The sequence below is a fragment of the Acomys minous genome, assembly GCF_964271855.1.
Source record: "Acomys minous genome assembly, chromosome: 4".
Lineage (NCBI taxonomy): Eukaryota > Metazoa > Chordata > Mammalia > Rodentia > Muridae > Acomys > Acomys minous.
In genome coordinates this window covers 92,339,925-92,356,983 of record NC_140486.1, presented here as the reverse complement: position 1 = coordinate 92,356,983, position 17,059 = coordinate 92,339,925, and the positions used below count along the sequence as shown (strand labels likewise).

The window sequence follows — 17,059 nt, the reverse complement described above, 5'->3', positions numbered from 1 at the left end:
TCAAGTGCATGGTGTCTTCAGCAATAAGGAAAGTTCTAGAGGGTAACCTGTAGCATTGGTAATAACCTGTAACATTCAAGGGCCTATGCAACCTCAGCGACCAACAATTTTGAAAGAGGTACTACCTCCCTGGCAGTAGACTTTTAATTTTTATTTAGAGTCTGTAGGGTCTAGTAGGGGCACTGTCGTTCCTGTTAAGGGGACAACTCCATTTTAACTCTTTTCATATATGTGTATAGATACAGACAATGTACATTTTAAGACAAGAAGCTAATTTGGATCGTGGTTTTGGAAGCTTCGGTTCTGGAGGGCTTGGCTTTGGTATTTTGGGCCTGTGTTGAGGCAGAACATCACAGTAGGGAGTGTGTGGCAGAGCCAAGCTGCTCACCTCATAGCTGAGACTCACAAGAGAGAAAGGAGGGGGCTTGATCTTTCCATCCATGTCCAGAGCATACCCTACCTAGCCCAAGTATGATTCACTTTAAATCCACCTAAACACTGATTCCTTTGCAATGCTGTTCAGAACTAGTACCAGCAATAGTAACAAATCCAGCTTCCTTGGATCTTTCATGCATATTCACCAAATGACTGAGTGGGTCCTTACTGTCACTTGTCAAGTTTCAGGTGAGACAAGATGCTTTGAGTCCTGCCCTGGGAGTGCAAGGACACTTGGGGAGAGGTAAGATGCAAGAAGAGCCATGCGTTCCAGCACAAAGCAGTCCCTCCACTCTGAGGCCTGTTGAGCAAAGCCACCTCTAGCGTCTCTGCACAGCTCCTCACCTCTCCTGCCGGGCTTGTAACTGCCGGCCTTTTCTTCCTTTCCAATAGAAGATGAAGTCTTTTGTCTACTGCTGTGAATGAAGGCCCAGTGGTGCAGACCTCCTGTTGATGCTGTGACTCTCTCAAAGAGGGTCCAAATGTGCTCCTTGCAGCCCAAGTGCAGATGGAAGCTGTACTCCTCCTCCACGCTGTCCATCCTCAACACTGAATCTAGACTCTCGCTGCTCAGCCTGGCTTCTCCCCTTTGTCTTCTTGCCTTTCTCTGCTTCTGTTACTTTCAGGGGCTGCCTTCTCCCCTACATTTACCCTCCTGGTGACTTTATCACTCTCCCAGCTTGTGACCATTGGCCTTTGTCAATTACTGGGATGTATGGAGCAGAGTTATATAAAGAACTCCAATTTCTTCCTATGTACATCTTGGGTCTTATTCGGTTTTGTGGAAATACTTCATCATCTACAACATTATAGCATTTGCATTATAGCATTCCCAGTTGATGGTGCTTTTTGGAGAGGAGTGGGGGTGTGTGGCCTTGCTGGCACTGGGGGCGGGATTGAGAGCTTAGAAATACTGCAGTTGCTTTCTCTCTCTCTCTCTCTCTCTCTCTCTCTCTCTCTCTCTCTCTCCCCCTTCTGTCTCTCTCTGTCTCTCTCTCTCTGTCTCTCTCTCTCTGTCTCTTTCTCTGTCTCTTTCCCTCCCCCTTCTTCCTTCCCTCCCCCTTTCCCTCCCTCCCTCATGCTTATGATTTAAGGTGTGAGTACCTAGCTTGCTGTTCCAGCCACCATGCATGCCTGCTGCCACACCTCCTCACAGTGATGGTGAGCGACTCCCTCTGGACTTATAAACCAAATAACCCCTTCTTTCTATAAGTTGCCTTGGCCATGCTGTTTTACCACAGCAACAGAAAAGTAACTAATCCACTGACAATCAAAGAAACCTGATATGAATATATTACACAAAAGATGGGGTCCAACTCGAATCACTCAGTTTTGGCCACAACAGCGAAACTTATTAAAGCAATGCTGTGTATCTCAAGCCAAGCTTCATCCTTTATGACTGTCACCAGCAAAATCCGTCTCAGCTGGAGTTGTATGGCCTCCTTGCTGATTATTCTGCTTCAGCAAGTCCTAGGGAGTTAGGAAATGAGCACAAAACAAACATTTCTGAAGAGTTCTTCCATTCCCAGACCACATTGTGAGAACTGAAGGCCACAGTAACTTCACTTGACTAGCTGGGTTGATTTAGAGGAAGGAAATTAAGGCTCCTACATGTGTGGCTTCTGGCTGCTCAAGGCTGGTCTCCACTGGGACATCTCACTTCAAGCTGTTGCAATTAAGTATTATTGGACCATACTGATCTCTCATGATTCAGGAGGCAGGAAGTGTGAGCTCAGGGTGACATTCTAGTCAGCTTGAGTCGTTCATATGGGTTTTGGGCTGTTAACAGTCCCACTATATCCTCATATAGAAAGGGGATTGGAGAGCTCTCTGGCGGCCCCCTTTATAAGAGCCTTACTCTTAGGACATAAGTAGTTCCCCAAGTCCCATTTCCTAAACCATCCAATTTGGGTAAGAATTTGAACATATGAAATTTGGGGGGAAGTGGAATAGATTGTCATCCCACTGCAGGGATGGGACCCAGAGTGAAATACTATGCTCTGTAGAAGTCCTTGTGAACATCAGTTGCTCATCTAGTGAGGAATTGTGCAAACCCACTGAGAGTTCCATTCACACAGGGCAGTAATATCACTCTGTGAGGAAGCCATACTAAGCCACCCACTGTGATGGAGACCATCACCTGGGCAGCTTGCACACTTGAGACTCATAACACAATGCACTGGGGGTGAAGGAACTCCACACACAGGCTGAGAGAATGGAGCTGTGGCTCCTGGAAATGAGTAAGCAATGAGTCAGCTTCAACCTCAGTGTAAGCCAAGAGAGATCTGAGTCCACTCAACACTCTACCTGCTCCTCTTTGGGTCACCTTTCTGTTTGTACACAGCTAGAAGATGACAGTCTTCTAGGAAAACGCCACAGGGGAGCTTAAGTTGGCTATCTGACAAGGGTTCTGGGTTATTAACTTAAGACCCCAATATCCCTAGTGTAAGAGGCTCCTGAGGGAACTGCTATGACTTTGGAAACTGAGTGGAACTCAGGATTGAAACCTCTGAATAATTGTTCTCATACAAAGACCAAGGCAAGGACGGTTCCCTTCTTGGGAGGTTGTTGGCCCTTGAGATATTGGGATCCGAGTCAAAATGTATGTTATAGTTTGGTTCTGAATACATACATATAGGTATGTATTGAGGGCTTGGACCCCAGTGCAGAGGTGTTCAGAAGTGGGGTCCTTGGAGGTGACTGGTCACTCTAATTTCATCAATAGATTGACCATTCAGGGAGCCACAGCTAAATTGTCTGTTGGGGAATTAGTGGTAGCTTAAGGAACTCCAAGAAGTAGAGCATTTAAGGGGTTCTCTTAATTTGTCTCTTCCCTCCCCCTGTTTGCTTCCTGGCCACCATGAGGTTAGTAGTCTCCTCCAGCCCGTGCCGTAATGTTCCAAGGATAGACCCCAAAGTGACAGAGCCAACCACAGACTCAAACCTCAAAATCCATAATCCAAGATCCTTCCTTCATCCTTTAAGTTTAGTTCTTTCAGGTAATTTATTACAGTAATGGAAAGCTGATTAATAGTGATGCTTCCTCTTGGGTTCGTCAAGTAATGTGCTTTGGGCAGGACTTTCAGAATTGTGTCCTCTTTGGTAGAGTGCAACAGCAGGTATGGGGATGTCAGTGTGTCTCAGTCCTGGTGATGGTAACTTGGATCAGATGATTTAGGTGCTGTCCACCTGCAGGTTTCTCCACAGTGAAGTTGTTTTTCCAGTGGCCATGATCTCAAATAGCAGGTGTGGAAGCAATAACATAGGTGAGTGCAATCTACCAAAGACATCCTCATTTCTAGAAAGTGAAATTTTCATCATTTCCTGCTCATCCCTTTCTCAAGTTCGTGCCTGCCTTGTAATGACTAGTATAATGGCTGAGCAGGAAGACATGTCCTTCACACTCACCTGCGTGTCTGTTTGCCAAGTGCGGGGCCCTTCCAGCTGGGGGTGTGGTGCTCACTTCTACCAGGATAATTGTACTTATCAGCAAAGGTTTTCCTCCTTCAACTTTCTCTCCTATCTTTCAAGCGAGTAGTCTTGGTTGGCTTGTCTTTTTAAAAATCTTACAAGCATTCTAATTTTTTCTTTAGCAAAGAAAGGAAAATGAAAGCTTCAGTTTAGAGGCGTTAGGAGGAAACAGAATACTAATATAATAGCTCCTTAAAATTGCATACTTTTATTTGCTCTTTATTGAAAACTTTATGCACATTTTACTTTCCACAACAGAAATTATTTTTCTTACACTCTAAAAGAAACCAAAATAATGAGTCAATTCAGGGAAACTTTAAACAGTTAAAGAATTAACTCGTTCCTATGGGGTGGACTACCGTCACCCCTGGGAACACTGGCTGCTTCTCTGACAGGCGCTATGCAAGTCGAGTACCCAGCTCCGTGCTGCGCATGCGCAGCAGCGTCTCGCTGCTGTTTATCCGTTTCCATGGCTACGAAGCCCATTAAGGTGGGACAGTAAGAAAATGAAGCTCAAGAGCCTCTTGATTCGGTATTACCCACCAGGTACGGGGTTCCCACAAGTGGGCCCAGAATCCCCCTCCCTTCCGTAGGATGGTCTGGGATGACTGAGGGGCGGGGCCTTGGGGAAGGGCACTAAGTGTCCCTGCTTCAGGGACTGAGTGGGACTACCAGAAGCCAGAGCTCTCTGGTCTGGGCCTCCTACACTTTCACGCGTTGACCACTGTTCCTCCGAATCCTTTAAGGTCTCTTTGAAGAAGTCCTTAAACTTTTCACTTCTGTCTAGTAACTCAGGAGTTAGGGAGGGAGGGGCCGAAGGGGTAATGAATAGTGACATCCTAGGATACTGTTGCCTGCAACTTAAAAGATGAACCTCCAGCTGTTTCAAACTCTTAATGATCAAGTTAAAGTGAGCGAAACGTGGGAAAAAAAAATGCACACTCAACCGAGAACATTACCTTTGTCACTACACTCCAGCCCGCCGTATTTAGAAATTAAGAATTAAGAACCTACGACTTCGTATGCTTTGTATACCTCATCATATGTCTTTTAAAAAGGCCAGAATCTTTGTGTCTGATGAGGTCATTGTGAAGTGAGCCCACGAACTGTGCTGTTTGTAGGATGTGCTTTTCCGGTGGTCATGTGTTATAGGTGGAGTGAGGCATGGTCACCATTAGAGAGTAAATAAAATACAACTTGTTGGGGACAAAATTGGAGAAGAACTTTCAGCTTATAACTAGGAACTCAAATTGAAAATAAAAGGGTAATTTAAAAAAATGAAAGGAAAAAGGAAAAAGAAAAGGGTCGGGGAGAGGGCTCAGCGGGTAAAGGTATTTGTGGCCAACCAAGCCTGATGACCTGAGCTGAATCTCACGTGGTAGGACACACCTGCCTTCCTAAAGTTATCCTTTGACCTCTGAGCCCTGCATGTGCACTGCGGTATGTGTACATGTGCTCATGCGCACACACACATGACACAAATGAATACATACAATTGAAATAGCAAATAAAAGGAAATATATAAAATAAGATCCTCAAAACGTGGGTCAGAGTAACTGCTGAACACACCTGCTGCTCAGTGACACATTTGGGGAAAGAAACTGCAGAAATTTCAGAGTAGAGTTAATTCACTTTTACCGGTTTAACCAAGACAGTTTTAAAGGAAGTGGATTTGAAGAATTTCGGGGCACGTGTTTCAATTTCCTCAGCGATGCAGCTAAATTTTAGTTCATTGTCTTAACCAAAAGGCTGTCAGTATTCCTTTCACTGATGCCGTCCTAACTGTGTTGTTTTTATATTTTGGCCCCTGTCAGCAGATCGTATGATCACCTGTCATTTTCTTTTTCTTCTTGCCGTTTTCTTTTCTGCAGAAGCCACATAGCTATCCTTCATTTCCGCCTTGCCATCTCTCATTGCTGCTTTCTGCTCATTCTTTTCCATCTATCAACAAATTGTATCAGCTCTACTTCCAAACTATTTTGTGGACCCGTCAGCTCACCCCCCTCTCCACCACCGTTTTCTTCACGTCCCTTCCATCTGCTAATATAGCCCAGCTCTTAATTTAGGAAACTTCGTCTCTTGTTGGGAAACCTTGGTGTCTTGTCAACTGGCTTCTTGGTTTTCAGGCTCATCTACTGTTTGCCGGTAGAGTCGGCACCAAAGAGCTCCAACAATCTCCTATTTATGCTCTTGTTAAGCTTAGAGGAAAATACGCAGTGTGAATTGGCTCAGCCTGCTCTGTTGACTTCTAGAACTTTACTTTCTGCGCTCTCTATATTTTAGGGCTCTGAACTATTCTTCTAAAACTTACAAGAAGGCCTCTCACTTACTGTCTCTTTTCAGGACAAAGCTTCCCCTAGACCTTATAATGGCTAGCCTCTTTACTTTTTTTTTCCAGTTAATACCACTGACTAGGAGAAAGCTCTTTTTTTTTCCCCACACCTAAAACACCTCCTACTCACTTATTCTACACTGCTGTTTGTTATGTTTATCATCATATGACACTGCACTGGTTAGCTTTTGTCTCAACTGGACACATCTAGAATCATCTGGGAAGAGTGAACTTCAAATGACTAATTGCCTCCACTAGGTTGGCCTATAAGTAAATCCATGGGCCTTTTCCTTCATTAGTGATTGCTATGGGAGGACCAACCCTGGGTTGTGTAATAAAGCAGGCTGAGCAAGCTATGGGAAGCAAACCAGTAAGCAGCACTCCTCCGTGGGTCCCGCCTCTCTCTATTCCTGGTTGAGTTCCTGCCCAGACTTCCTTCATAGACAAACTGTAGTAGGTGTGTGTAAGCCAAATAAATCCTCTCCCCTTCCTAAGTTGCTTCTGGTCATGTTATTCTTTTTTTTCACAGCAACGGCAATCAAACTGCTACAGAGTCTGATAAACAGTCACCCTACTTTCATCCCTCTTCTGTGGAGCTCAGGTTAGGAATGTAGGCACACTGTGTCGTCCATCAACAGAACAACCTGGTGACTCTGTTGAAGTGTCCATCTGACCAAGTCACTCTGTAACACAAGCTCCTCAAACACTTTTGTTCATCTTGATCTCAAAGGCAAAGGGCCATGCTGTGCAGCCTCCTGCAGGACATCTGACCCTGAACTTTTCTGAGCCCTGAGCTAACAGCAACATTCTGTTCTGTGTGCCTTGGACCAGCTGTGCATGGTCCTACAGATTGCCTGCTTCTACTACTTCCTAGAATAGTTCTTCTGTGGTCATTTGCATGGCAGTATTCCCAAACTTTTAGCTCTTTCTTCAAAGGTGTTTGAGTGAAGCCTAGATGGTTTCTCTTTCTAAAAGTTCCATCTTTCAAAGGTAGTTTCCAGCCTTCTTTCCTCATTTTATTGACCATCTCACCCCAGAGCTATATGCATCCAGTCTACTATCCTTTTACTATTTTTTTTCTTGCTTAGCTTTCCCCACAAGATAAGAATTCTATCAGAGACTTTGCCTGTCCTGTTTATCATCTGTTTTCAGCAGCTATATGGATCTCGGTGCATGAAATATCCAGTCACAGGTGTGTTGACTAAGCAAGCTTGAAGAGATAATGTGCAAGGATGATGGTTGGAACTTTAGCTTGAAATGAGAATAGATCAGAGTAATCTGCTCTCTGCTTGATCCAGCTCTGCTAGCCAATATTCCATCAGGATTCTCGGACTTAAGTCAGGCTGCAGACTCTGGCCTGCAATGCTTGACTTAATGATTATCTTTATAGTGAGGCCGCATTCCTTAGGACAATTAGATATTTGATTAATAAATTCCAATCCTTGAGGTGCTGTTTTATATGCAAGTTTTTTCCAGACTCTACTGAATAGCAAGTGGGTGTTTTAACAACATTATCCTATGGTATAAAAATGCTTGACACGGAATGTTTTCCATGCTCCCTTTATCAGGTCTATACAGAGAGCAGTTTTGTTTTGCCTTCTAAAGCCCTCATGTCAATCCTCCCACTTGCAAGTCTGGAACACCTTCTATTAGCACCTACAAAATCAAAGCTGTCCCTACCTAAACACCTGGTGACCAAACACACATAACAGGATGTGGCTGACTGACCCATCATAGACCATTTTCTTTCTATGTTGGTCATGTGGATTAGTTCACTGACCAATAAAGCCTTGGCTTTTTGAAGCTCAGGTGCTAGCTGACTGGACTTTTCCACCAGTTCCGTTATGACAGCCTTTGTCTCGTTTATTGTTTTGGGTTCAGTTCCTTGCTCTTTGGTTAGGAACTAAATACACATCAATTAAACTGGTTAATATTCCCACCACTTTAAAAGCTTCTGCTTTTCTCAGTAAGGAATATTAATTTTTTTGTAAGTGGGATATTTCTATTAATTGTATCCTCATTTGTTAATATATACATATTTCTTATCTACTTCAACCTTAGATCTTTATTTTGTTTTTGTTTGTTTGTGCTGGGATTACAGGCATTTCCCGCCTTTATATTGTTCTTTTAAACCCCATTCAGCTTATTTCTATTTTATAATGCATTTAACTATGTTCTTAAAAGATTTTTTAAACGTGGTAAATTTAGATTAAGAACTAGGGATGTGAACTAATGTGGGTAGGGAAGTGAAGGGTACATCTGGGAGGAGTAGAAGAGTGGGGGGAATATGGCCAAAACACATTGTATGAAATTCTCAAAAGACTAATAAAATGAGAAAAATGTAATATCCATATTTTGCTGAAAAGTTCAGTGTGCCAAAGGCTGTCAGTCTTCACTCTAAACAAGAATTTTCTTCAGGACCTTTTCTTTTCTGTTTTTAAATTTGTTTTGCAACTATAAAACTAGTCTGACTCCCAATCTTCACTACACCTATCTCCTGCTGTGATGGGGAGTGCAAGAGAAGCCATGGCAGACAGCATCTTAACTCCAGTGTTCTCCTGTGCTGGAAGGTTCTGGGCAGCCGATCAGAAATTAGAAGCGTGACCTGCACATGTTTTGCCAAGTGCTGCAAGGCTGTACTGAGATGGATTCCTTCCGAAATTGTGACACCGAGACGGGATCCCAGAGGAGGAGCAAGGCTGGGAAAAGAGCCTTGCTTGTTACCGTGAGGGCAAGTCACCTTACATGTCTGGAATTCAGGAGTGGGGAGCTGTAATTGTTTATAATAATAATTAATGTTTAGGCTATTAATGACAAAGCCAAGTACCAATGAAAAATGATAGATATATAGATAGATAGATAGACAGATAGATAGACAGAGGGATAATAGATGATAGATAATAGATAGATAATAGATAATAGACAGATGATAGATGGATGAATGATAGATGATAAATAGATAGATAGATAGATAGATAGATAGATAGACAGATAGATGAGTGAGTAAGAAGAAAGAATCCTTGGACATGGTCTCTAGAGACCATTAGTGTTTACCTGCAAAGAAAATTAAAGGAACAAAGCCGTTGGAGGAGAAAGAGGGAGAGCATTTGGAAAAGCCCAAGAAAGATGTATTTGAGGAAGAAGGGAGCGTGAGCTTCAGAACTGGCTGCCTCTGAAGGGTCATGGGCAGGTAGAATGCCAGGCCCGCCAATCTAAATACGCAGTCTGAGGGCACGTATTCAACCCCATACCATGTTCGTATTTAGTGAGCACCATGATTGTCCTCAGGGAACTATTTGTGGTTGTGTCAGTTGTACAATGAGGTTCCCCCTTGCCCCAAGTCCTACCCCTCAAAGATAATTTTTACTTGAAAGATTTGGACCATTTGGTAGACATTTTCTTGAAAATTGACAAATGAACCTCAAAATTTCTACTTCTTGCCAATGCTAAAATTTGAGCTTTGAGAGAAAAAAGTTCAGGAAATTTGTACCTATCACATGGTCGTGACAGTTTGCCAGCAGTGAGCATTTCCTGATGGCAGATCGGAGGTTCTCCTAACAGATGTGGTTGCTGGAAGCTGTGTGACAGACTCTGAGAACATTTAGAAGCTATGTGTAATTCAAAGAGCGTTTTTTCAGTTATGCCTGGATAAAAATCCACGGAAAATCTGGATTTTAATGTATCTATCTATCTATCAGAGAACTCAACAAAGTGGTTGTAGTTCCATATTGCAACTATCACTAGATAGTTGAAAGAACTTGTAATTGTTAAGTTTTAATATTATATTAATGAAGAACTGTTATCATTTGAAAAGACTATTGACTGTTACATATCTGTATACAACCACTTTTTCTTGTATTTCATCCAAAACAGCATATGTATGGTAAGAATTTGAATGCAGAAGTGGGAGTGAGAATACAGCTGGCTTCAATTAGGCTGAGTGTTGAAGATGAGTGTAAAACTACTGTGTCCCTGTTCTGATGGTTTTCTTTGAGGGAACACTTGGCTAATTTGTAAAAAATATACTGTTATGTTGACGTGTTATGTATGAATCTGTTAGAAAACCACTTAACAAATGTTAAAGTTATTTTTATAAAATTGTGTTTGTTTCTCAGTTTCTCTATTAACTTGGCTACCACACAAATAATTGAGACTTTTTTATATTTAATAATAAGCTTCACAACACAATAACTGAGAAGTTATTACTCTATTCTTAACTCTCTAAGCTAATTTGGCCTCCTCTCAGGGAACATTCCAGAGATACTTGTATTTTGCAGCTTGCCCTGTTCCAGCTCTCTCTCCTGTTATCTCTTGACCTCGGCTGTGGTTCAGTCCCCTACTTCCTCTTGTAACTCCTCCTCCCCTGGCTTGCAGGAAGTCCAGCCCTATTCTCTCCCCTGCTCAGTGACTGGCTGTAAACTGCTTTATTGGCATGCCGTGGAACAATTGGGGAGCAGTATTTACACAACACTGAGACAGGAGAGTCTCAGAACAAGGCTTGCAACAAGATATGGGGAGTACAGAAATCAGGATTTAAATTACATGGTAACCTTATGCCTACAAACAAATGCTTTAAAACCTTAAACTTTAGCAGGGAAACTATTACATCATAAAAGCATATTTATTGCCCCAAGATGTCTTAAAGGTGTCCAGTGACCTTGTGGCCCACGCTTGAGTTTGGAGGCAGCGCAGCATCCAGAGAGGAAGTAAAAGTAGGCAGGCAACATGTGTGATGGAGATGTGGTCATTTCTGTGCCCTAGTCTTTTTTCTCTCTGTTGTGTGGGTTGAGCATATTTCATTTCTAAGTATTTACAGACAGGGATTATGTCTTTAATCATCTTTATGAATGAGCCTACCCACAAACATATTTTACTCAAGTTATTGCTCTTTTTGTCTTTTAAAAAATTCTCATTTGATTCATTTTAGTACTGTTTATTGCCTAGTTCCCCCCTCACACTTATAAAAATATTGCAGGTGGGTTTGTGATTGCTCAAGTATTGATACATGCAATGTTTTATTAATTCTTTGAAGATTTCATGCTCATATATAATGCATTCTGATTGCATTCACTTTCTACTTTTCATCCAACTCCTCTGAGATCTACCCACCCCTCAATGTCGTACCTGCCCGTATATTCCTGAGTGTCCGGCCAGCCACTGAAGCATGGTTTGCCTACCAGGGGCCATACCCTTAAAGAAAACTCACTCTCCTCCTCCAACAGTCATCAACTGTCCATAGTTCCTCAGGTAGGGCATGGAATCGTGAGTCCGTTTTCCCCTCAGTGCTAGAATGCTGGCTGGCTCCACCTTGTGCAGGTCTTGTGCCGGTATAAATGGCTGCTATGGGTCTGTTGAAACTTTTCTAAATTGTTTTTTATTTTTGTTTTAATTACGTATGTATCTGCATGTGGGTTTCAGGTGTCTGTGGAGTCTGACTCCTTTGCAGCTGAGTTTACAGGTGCTGTGGGAACTGGGAACAGAACCAGCATCCCTCTGCAAAAGCTGTAAGCACACTGAACTGTTGGCCCATCATTCTAGACAATGCTGAGGCATTTTTAAATGATACTTTCTTCTACATGTATAACAGATGACTAAAACATGTCATTCATCTTGATATTGGTGGTTGTTATTGGCCTTTACTAATTCTTAGTATGATGGATGACTTTTTTTATGATGGATGACTTTTTTTTATGACGGATGAATTTTTTTATGATGTATCCTGGATATTAGTGTTCGTTCATTGAATGACTCTTACTTGTTTTAAGGCCATGGGGTTATTATTAAGATTTTTTTAAAATCTAGAATGCTTGTTTTAAAGATTCATCATCTTGTCACGTCTTGTCTCCTGCTGTGGGCTTTAGTGCCAAGACAGGTTGCTTCCATGGCCCTCAACAATGTTACTACACTCTGCTTTGTGCTTCTGGTATTTCTATGACTTCAGCGAGGGGCATAAAAGTACTTCTCTGCTGTTTCTGAGTGACCCCCTAGGTCACCCTTTGAGACTGGTGATACCACTGGCTGGAGGAGGAGACACAAGACTTCAGTATGTAGTTGTGGACAGGGTTGGAACACTCCAGACTTTTCTGTTTCCTGTTAGGATGGGCAGGATGGCTTGTACTTTAGTGGTCAGCTTTGGAGAATAGTGCTGGGGATCCTAGCTGCTCCTGTACCAGGCCTGTGGTAGGGTAGGCACTGAGGGGATCAGGAACTCGCTTGTGGTGGTTTCTGCCTACTGGGGCCAAGCACAGTTGGTAGGACAAGGATAGCACAGAGCGTTCTATTTTAACAATAAAGACCTGAGAGCCAAATACTGGGATGAAAGCCTGCTATCTCAGAGAGGCGAGAAAGCACCCAGCTGATCTCCCTACTGCCTACTCAGCTGAGGTCCCAGAAGGAAAAAGACCTTTCGCCTTCTCCACTTTGTCTTAAAAACCCTTCAAACTGAATGCCACTCCTTTCTACCTCCTGAGAGTCTTTCTACCCGTCTTTCAGACTTCATCTCATTCTCTATGTTTTTTCCCCCATGCTGACTCCTTGTCAACTGTTTGCTTGCTCTGCCTCTTGACCTAGGGTTAACTTTATTTAATCCTGTTCACAATAAACAGAAAGCTCTTGGATTAAAGGTGTGTGCTCTGGGCTGAGCCATGCCACAACTAGAAACAGGGTTTTCCAGTACACAATCTCGGGTTTCACAGTGTGATCAAATATACTGCAACAGCTCAGGGCTTCTAGTGTGGCTGTGCTGTGGGCTGGCCACATTGCATCTACCCTCAGGAAGCAGAGCATGACCAGGAAGTGGGACCTAGGTAAAACCTCTCCCAGCCCTTCAGTGATTCACTTCCCCCCCAGGAGGCTCTACCTCCCAAAGGCTCCATGACCTTCCTAAAAAGCACAGCTGGGGACCAAGTGCTCAGACTTGTGAGCCCATGGGGAATAATCCATATTCAAATCACGGTACCAAGCCAGACTGAGGACCAGATTTTCAGGTCTGCAGCATCCTAGCACTTGGGAGGCAGACACTGGCAAACTCCTGGTGCTCATGTATGAGCCTGAGGGACCCCCAACTCAAAAGATAAGGAAGGGAATAATAAGTGAAGACACCTGACATTGACCTCTGGCCTCCCACATATGTGCTCATGCAAGTGTGTACTCACTGTCCTTTGCATGTTGATATAGCCACATGAATTTGTGCATGTACCGCACTCACATACAGACACAAAACAATTAAAAATCCAAAAAGGAAAGTGAAAAAAAAATCGAACTCAAAGTACATTAACCGTTCCCCAGGCTGTGTTAAGCATTTTATATCATGCTTGTTTATTTTTATAGGAATTATGCTGGAATATGAGAAAGGTGGGGAGTTAAAGACCAGATCCATAGATTTGCTTGAGCTCAGTCCTAGGTAAGTTGGCCACATACTGCAATATCATAACCTTTTAGGTGAACATCCTGGTGAGGATGTATGGCTGGGCCAAATAGCTTTAATATTAAAAAATAAAGGTCATAAGATCAGTACTCTGCTTTCCCCCCCCCCTTTTTTTTTTTCCTGAGCAGAGCTATTTTAAAATATGATCTGATTAGTCTAGAATAGTTTTAGAAAAGTCTTGAAGACAGAGTGCCCAGCTTTCCCTACTGGGTAGAATTGTCACAGCCAGCGTACCGCTATTGATTCATTATCATCATCCCGGGTCCGTACTTTACTCACGCTTTCTAAGGTTTTCCCTATTTCCCTTCCCTTCCCTTCCCCATCCCTAGCCGGGATGCTGTAGGCCGTTTAGCCTTCACATTTTCATAGTTCTTCTCAGCTGTACCAGTCTCTTAGGCTTTTCCTTTTTGTTGTTAGCCTTAACACTTCTGAGGACCACTGGCTACTGAGTTTAAAAGATATAATCGAGCCTGTTGTTCTGTCAGTAAAGAAGTATTTTACAAGGCCAACGGACTGTTGGGCAGAGGTTTGGGACCAGAGCTCCTCTGCTTGGGGAAGTCTCCATAGACAGAGTACCGGGACTCACTGTGTAGGAAACCCCACGCAAATCTCCACTGGCAGACCCAGCATGTCCCACGGACCAGTAACCTACTTAATTAAAAAAAAAAAGTCACAAGCTTTGTTTGAAGTTGGACTTCCTTCTACCCGAGAATACATCTCCTTGGCTCCTTGTTGTGCCTCCCACCTCCCAAGGGGGGCGCAGGGATTACTGGCGCTTGTTCTGTGTATCCCAGCTCTGGCGAGTCAATCTTAGGTCCTCCTTGTCTGTGCATTGCCCACCTTTATCCACCGAGCCATCTCCCCAGCTCAAAATAACGCTCATGTCGTGAACATAGATGCACATTTGACATGCAAGTGTTTGGGGTGAATTTCAGTACCGATGTCAACAGCCTGGTAGGAGAGATCCAGAAAGCTGAGCCTCTCATCACAGAGTCTCGGACGCAGCAAGTCCGCCTCCTAGTGCAGCGGCTGCAGGAGAAACTGAGGCAGCATTGCGACCATAATTTCCACCTGTTTAAGGTAAGGGGTGCTTGGGGACATGGGCACCACACCTGCTACCTGACCTGTTAAAGGTGTGCGTAGCGACACCAAGAAAGACAATTTGGGTGCATTATTGATTTCTCTTAAAAGTAGTATCTTTTCTTAAAATACCTTTTGTTTTGTTTTGTTTTGTTTTGTTTTGTTTTGTTTTGTTTGGAGACAGGGTTTCTTTGTGTAGCCCTGGCTGTCCTGGAACTCACTCTGTAGACTAGGCTGGCCTCGAACTCACAGAGATCTGCCTGACTCGGCCTCCTGAGTTCTGGAATTAATAGCACTGCCACTAGTGCTTGGCTATGATTACTATATTTTTTCCTAGAAAAGTACTTCTTTGTGGCTTTAGTATTTTGTGTGCATTTTGCCAAGACTAACTTTCAACAGGTATTTGTTGAAACAATGAGTGAAGCTCAAAATACTAATGTTTTGAGAAGTTCAGTAAGGATTTGCAGTAAATTTACTTCCCTTTTTATTGAATTATTAGAATTATTTTGTAGTTAGAGTACTTCTAAGAAGTTATAGCTCATGATATATCAACATTTTCCATTTTCTGCTTTATTGTGAACTAATCTATAAGCTACTTAATTACTTACCAAATGTGGTATGAATATAATTTTCCTCTCTACATTTCTAAGTAAAAAGTGTAACAAATATATCCATGTAATTACTTAAGAACAACTTTTAAAATTAAATTAAAAAATGTTCCAAGATTTCGGCATGTTACACTGAATTACATTTTGCTTTATGTATTATTATTATCATAATCATCATCATCATCACATTTTTTTATTTATCATTCATTAGCTCTACCTGATAACGTATGTCCAGGTTCTCCTTGGTCCTCATCCATTCAAGTTCCCAAAAACCTAAGCGCTGCAGGCTTTACTTTTCTCCAGCAGGTGGCACTGTTTAAATACAAATACAAGCTGTGCAACTACAGGGACCCTGTAATTTCTCTTGTAAGGGATCATACTTGCTAGCAAAAAGGAAGCTATTAAGAGTTGCACTCCAGAAGCAGACATAACTGGGGCTGACTCACCCCAGCTGGCCACTCAACCAATAGCTATCCCATCTATATTCGTTCAATGAGCATACATTACTGGCTGCTAGATAATGCAGGGGTTCAGTGATACATGCGGCATTTCAACTTGAAGAGGGTTTTAAGATAAAAAAAAACAATAATGCATTGTAAAATATATTTGAAGCATATTTAAGTATTTTTCGTATGTATACTGTTCAAACATCTGTAGAAAATCATATGTAGCATGTACAAAACAGTGTTACAAAAGAATGCCATTTGCAATGTCCTTCAGTGGCCACTGTTCTTCTTAACAAGTTGATATTGATGGAAACTGAAGAGCCAGCTACTTCTTGCAAATATCTGTAGCTTTTGAGAGTACAGTGTGGGGGGATGGTCTGATGTATTTTGATGCTAATTACAACTTGCTGTCTCTGTGACCCAACTCTTGCTTAACAAAAAGCCATCCCACCCGGGGCAGGGCAGGAGATAGGTGGGGCTAGGAGAGAGAGAGGAATTCTGGGAAGAAGAAAGACTCTCATGAGAAAGGAGAAAGGAGAGAGACCTGAAATGAAGAGAGGAAGGCCGCCATCGGTTAGCTGGAGGAGAAGAACACGGCCGGCGGCATGGATGGAGAATCCAGCCCAGATGAGGAATATTAACAAGTATTTGGGATTATTGATGGGAGGCAGCTTGATAGAAGTTATTAAAAACAATTATCATGGGATTGAGGGAGGGATCCCATGCCTGCCCCACTATGGGAGGTAGTTTAGAGGATTGATATCTGCCCTGCCCCAGGTTAACTAAGGCTATCTTAAAATATAACAAGTGTCAGTGTCTTGATTGATTGCTAGCTGGACCTATAGATAATACATGTAATTTAAAAACAATAGTACAGCTTGTCTTTTACTCCTAGTTTGATTCCTCCTTTGACTATTGAGGATCTTGCCCACTTACTACATATGGCAAAGAATATGCCGAAAGTCACCAATTGTTTGAAGTTAAAATGGACACATTTAATTTGGTGTGCCTCCAAAATAAATGGTGTTTTCTTCTGTTGAAGGTTCTCAGGGCACACATATTGCCGCTAGCCAACGTGGCGCTCAACAAAGCAGGCTCATGGTAAGGTCCCCTTGTCCTTTTCAACTTTTAGCAATTAGAGGATGAACACTTCTGAGGGGTTCTCAAGTAGTTCCGTTAGTCACAGTCTAATGTGCCCATCTCATGGACTTCCTGATTCTGCTAACCACAGAGAACAGATGAACGCTCTTGGCCCCACTGC

The 17,059-nt window shown here is 42.7% G+C and overlaps 1 protein-coding gene across 3 annotated transcripts in view; it reads left to right on the top strand.

The window, feature by feature from the left end:
* Nucleotides 1–17,059, top strand: part of DAW1 (dynein assembly factor with WD repeats 1) — a 52,690-nt gene that overhangs the window by 10,945 nt on the left and 24,686 nt on the right. For 2 of the 3 annotated variants that reach the window (XM_084780640.1, XM_084780641.1), the window contains exons 2-4: nucleotides 13,568–13,640; nucleotides 14,600–14,744; nucleotides 16,841–16,899. In XM_084780640.1, the coding sequence (XP_084636766.1) occupies nucleotides 13,573–13,640; nucleotides 14,600–14,744; nucleotides 16,841–16,899 (272 nt within the window). In that variant the 5' untranslated portion in view covers nucleotides 13,568–13,572. Of the gene's footprint in view, nucleotides 1–4,299; nucleotides 4,453–13,567; nucleotides 13,641–14,599; nucleotides 14,745–16,840; nucleotides 16,900–17,059 lie in introns of those variants that run through there. The other variant, XM_084780639.1, reaches the window with a different exon arrangement.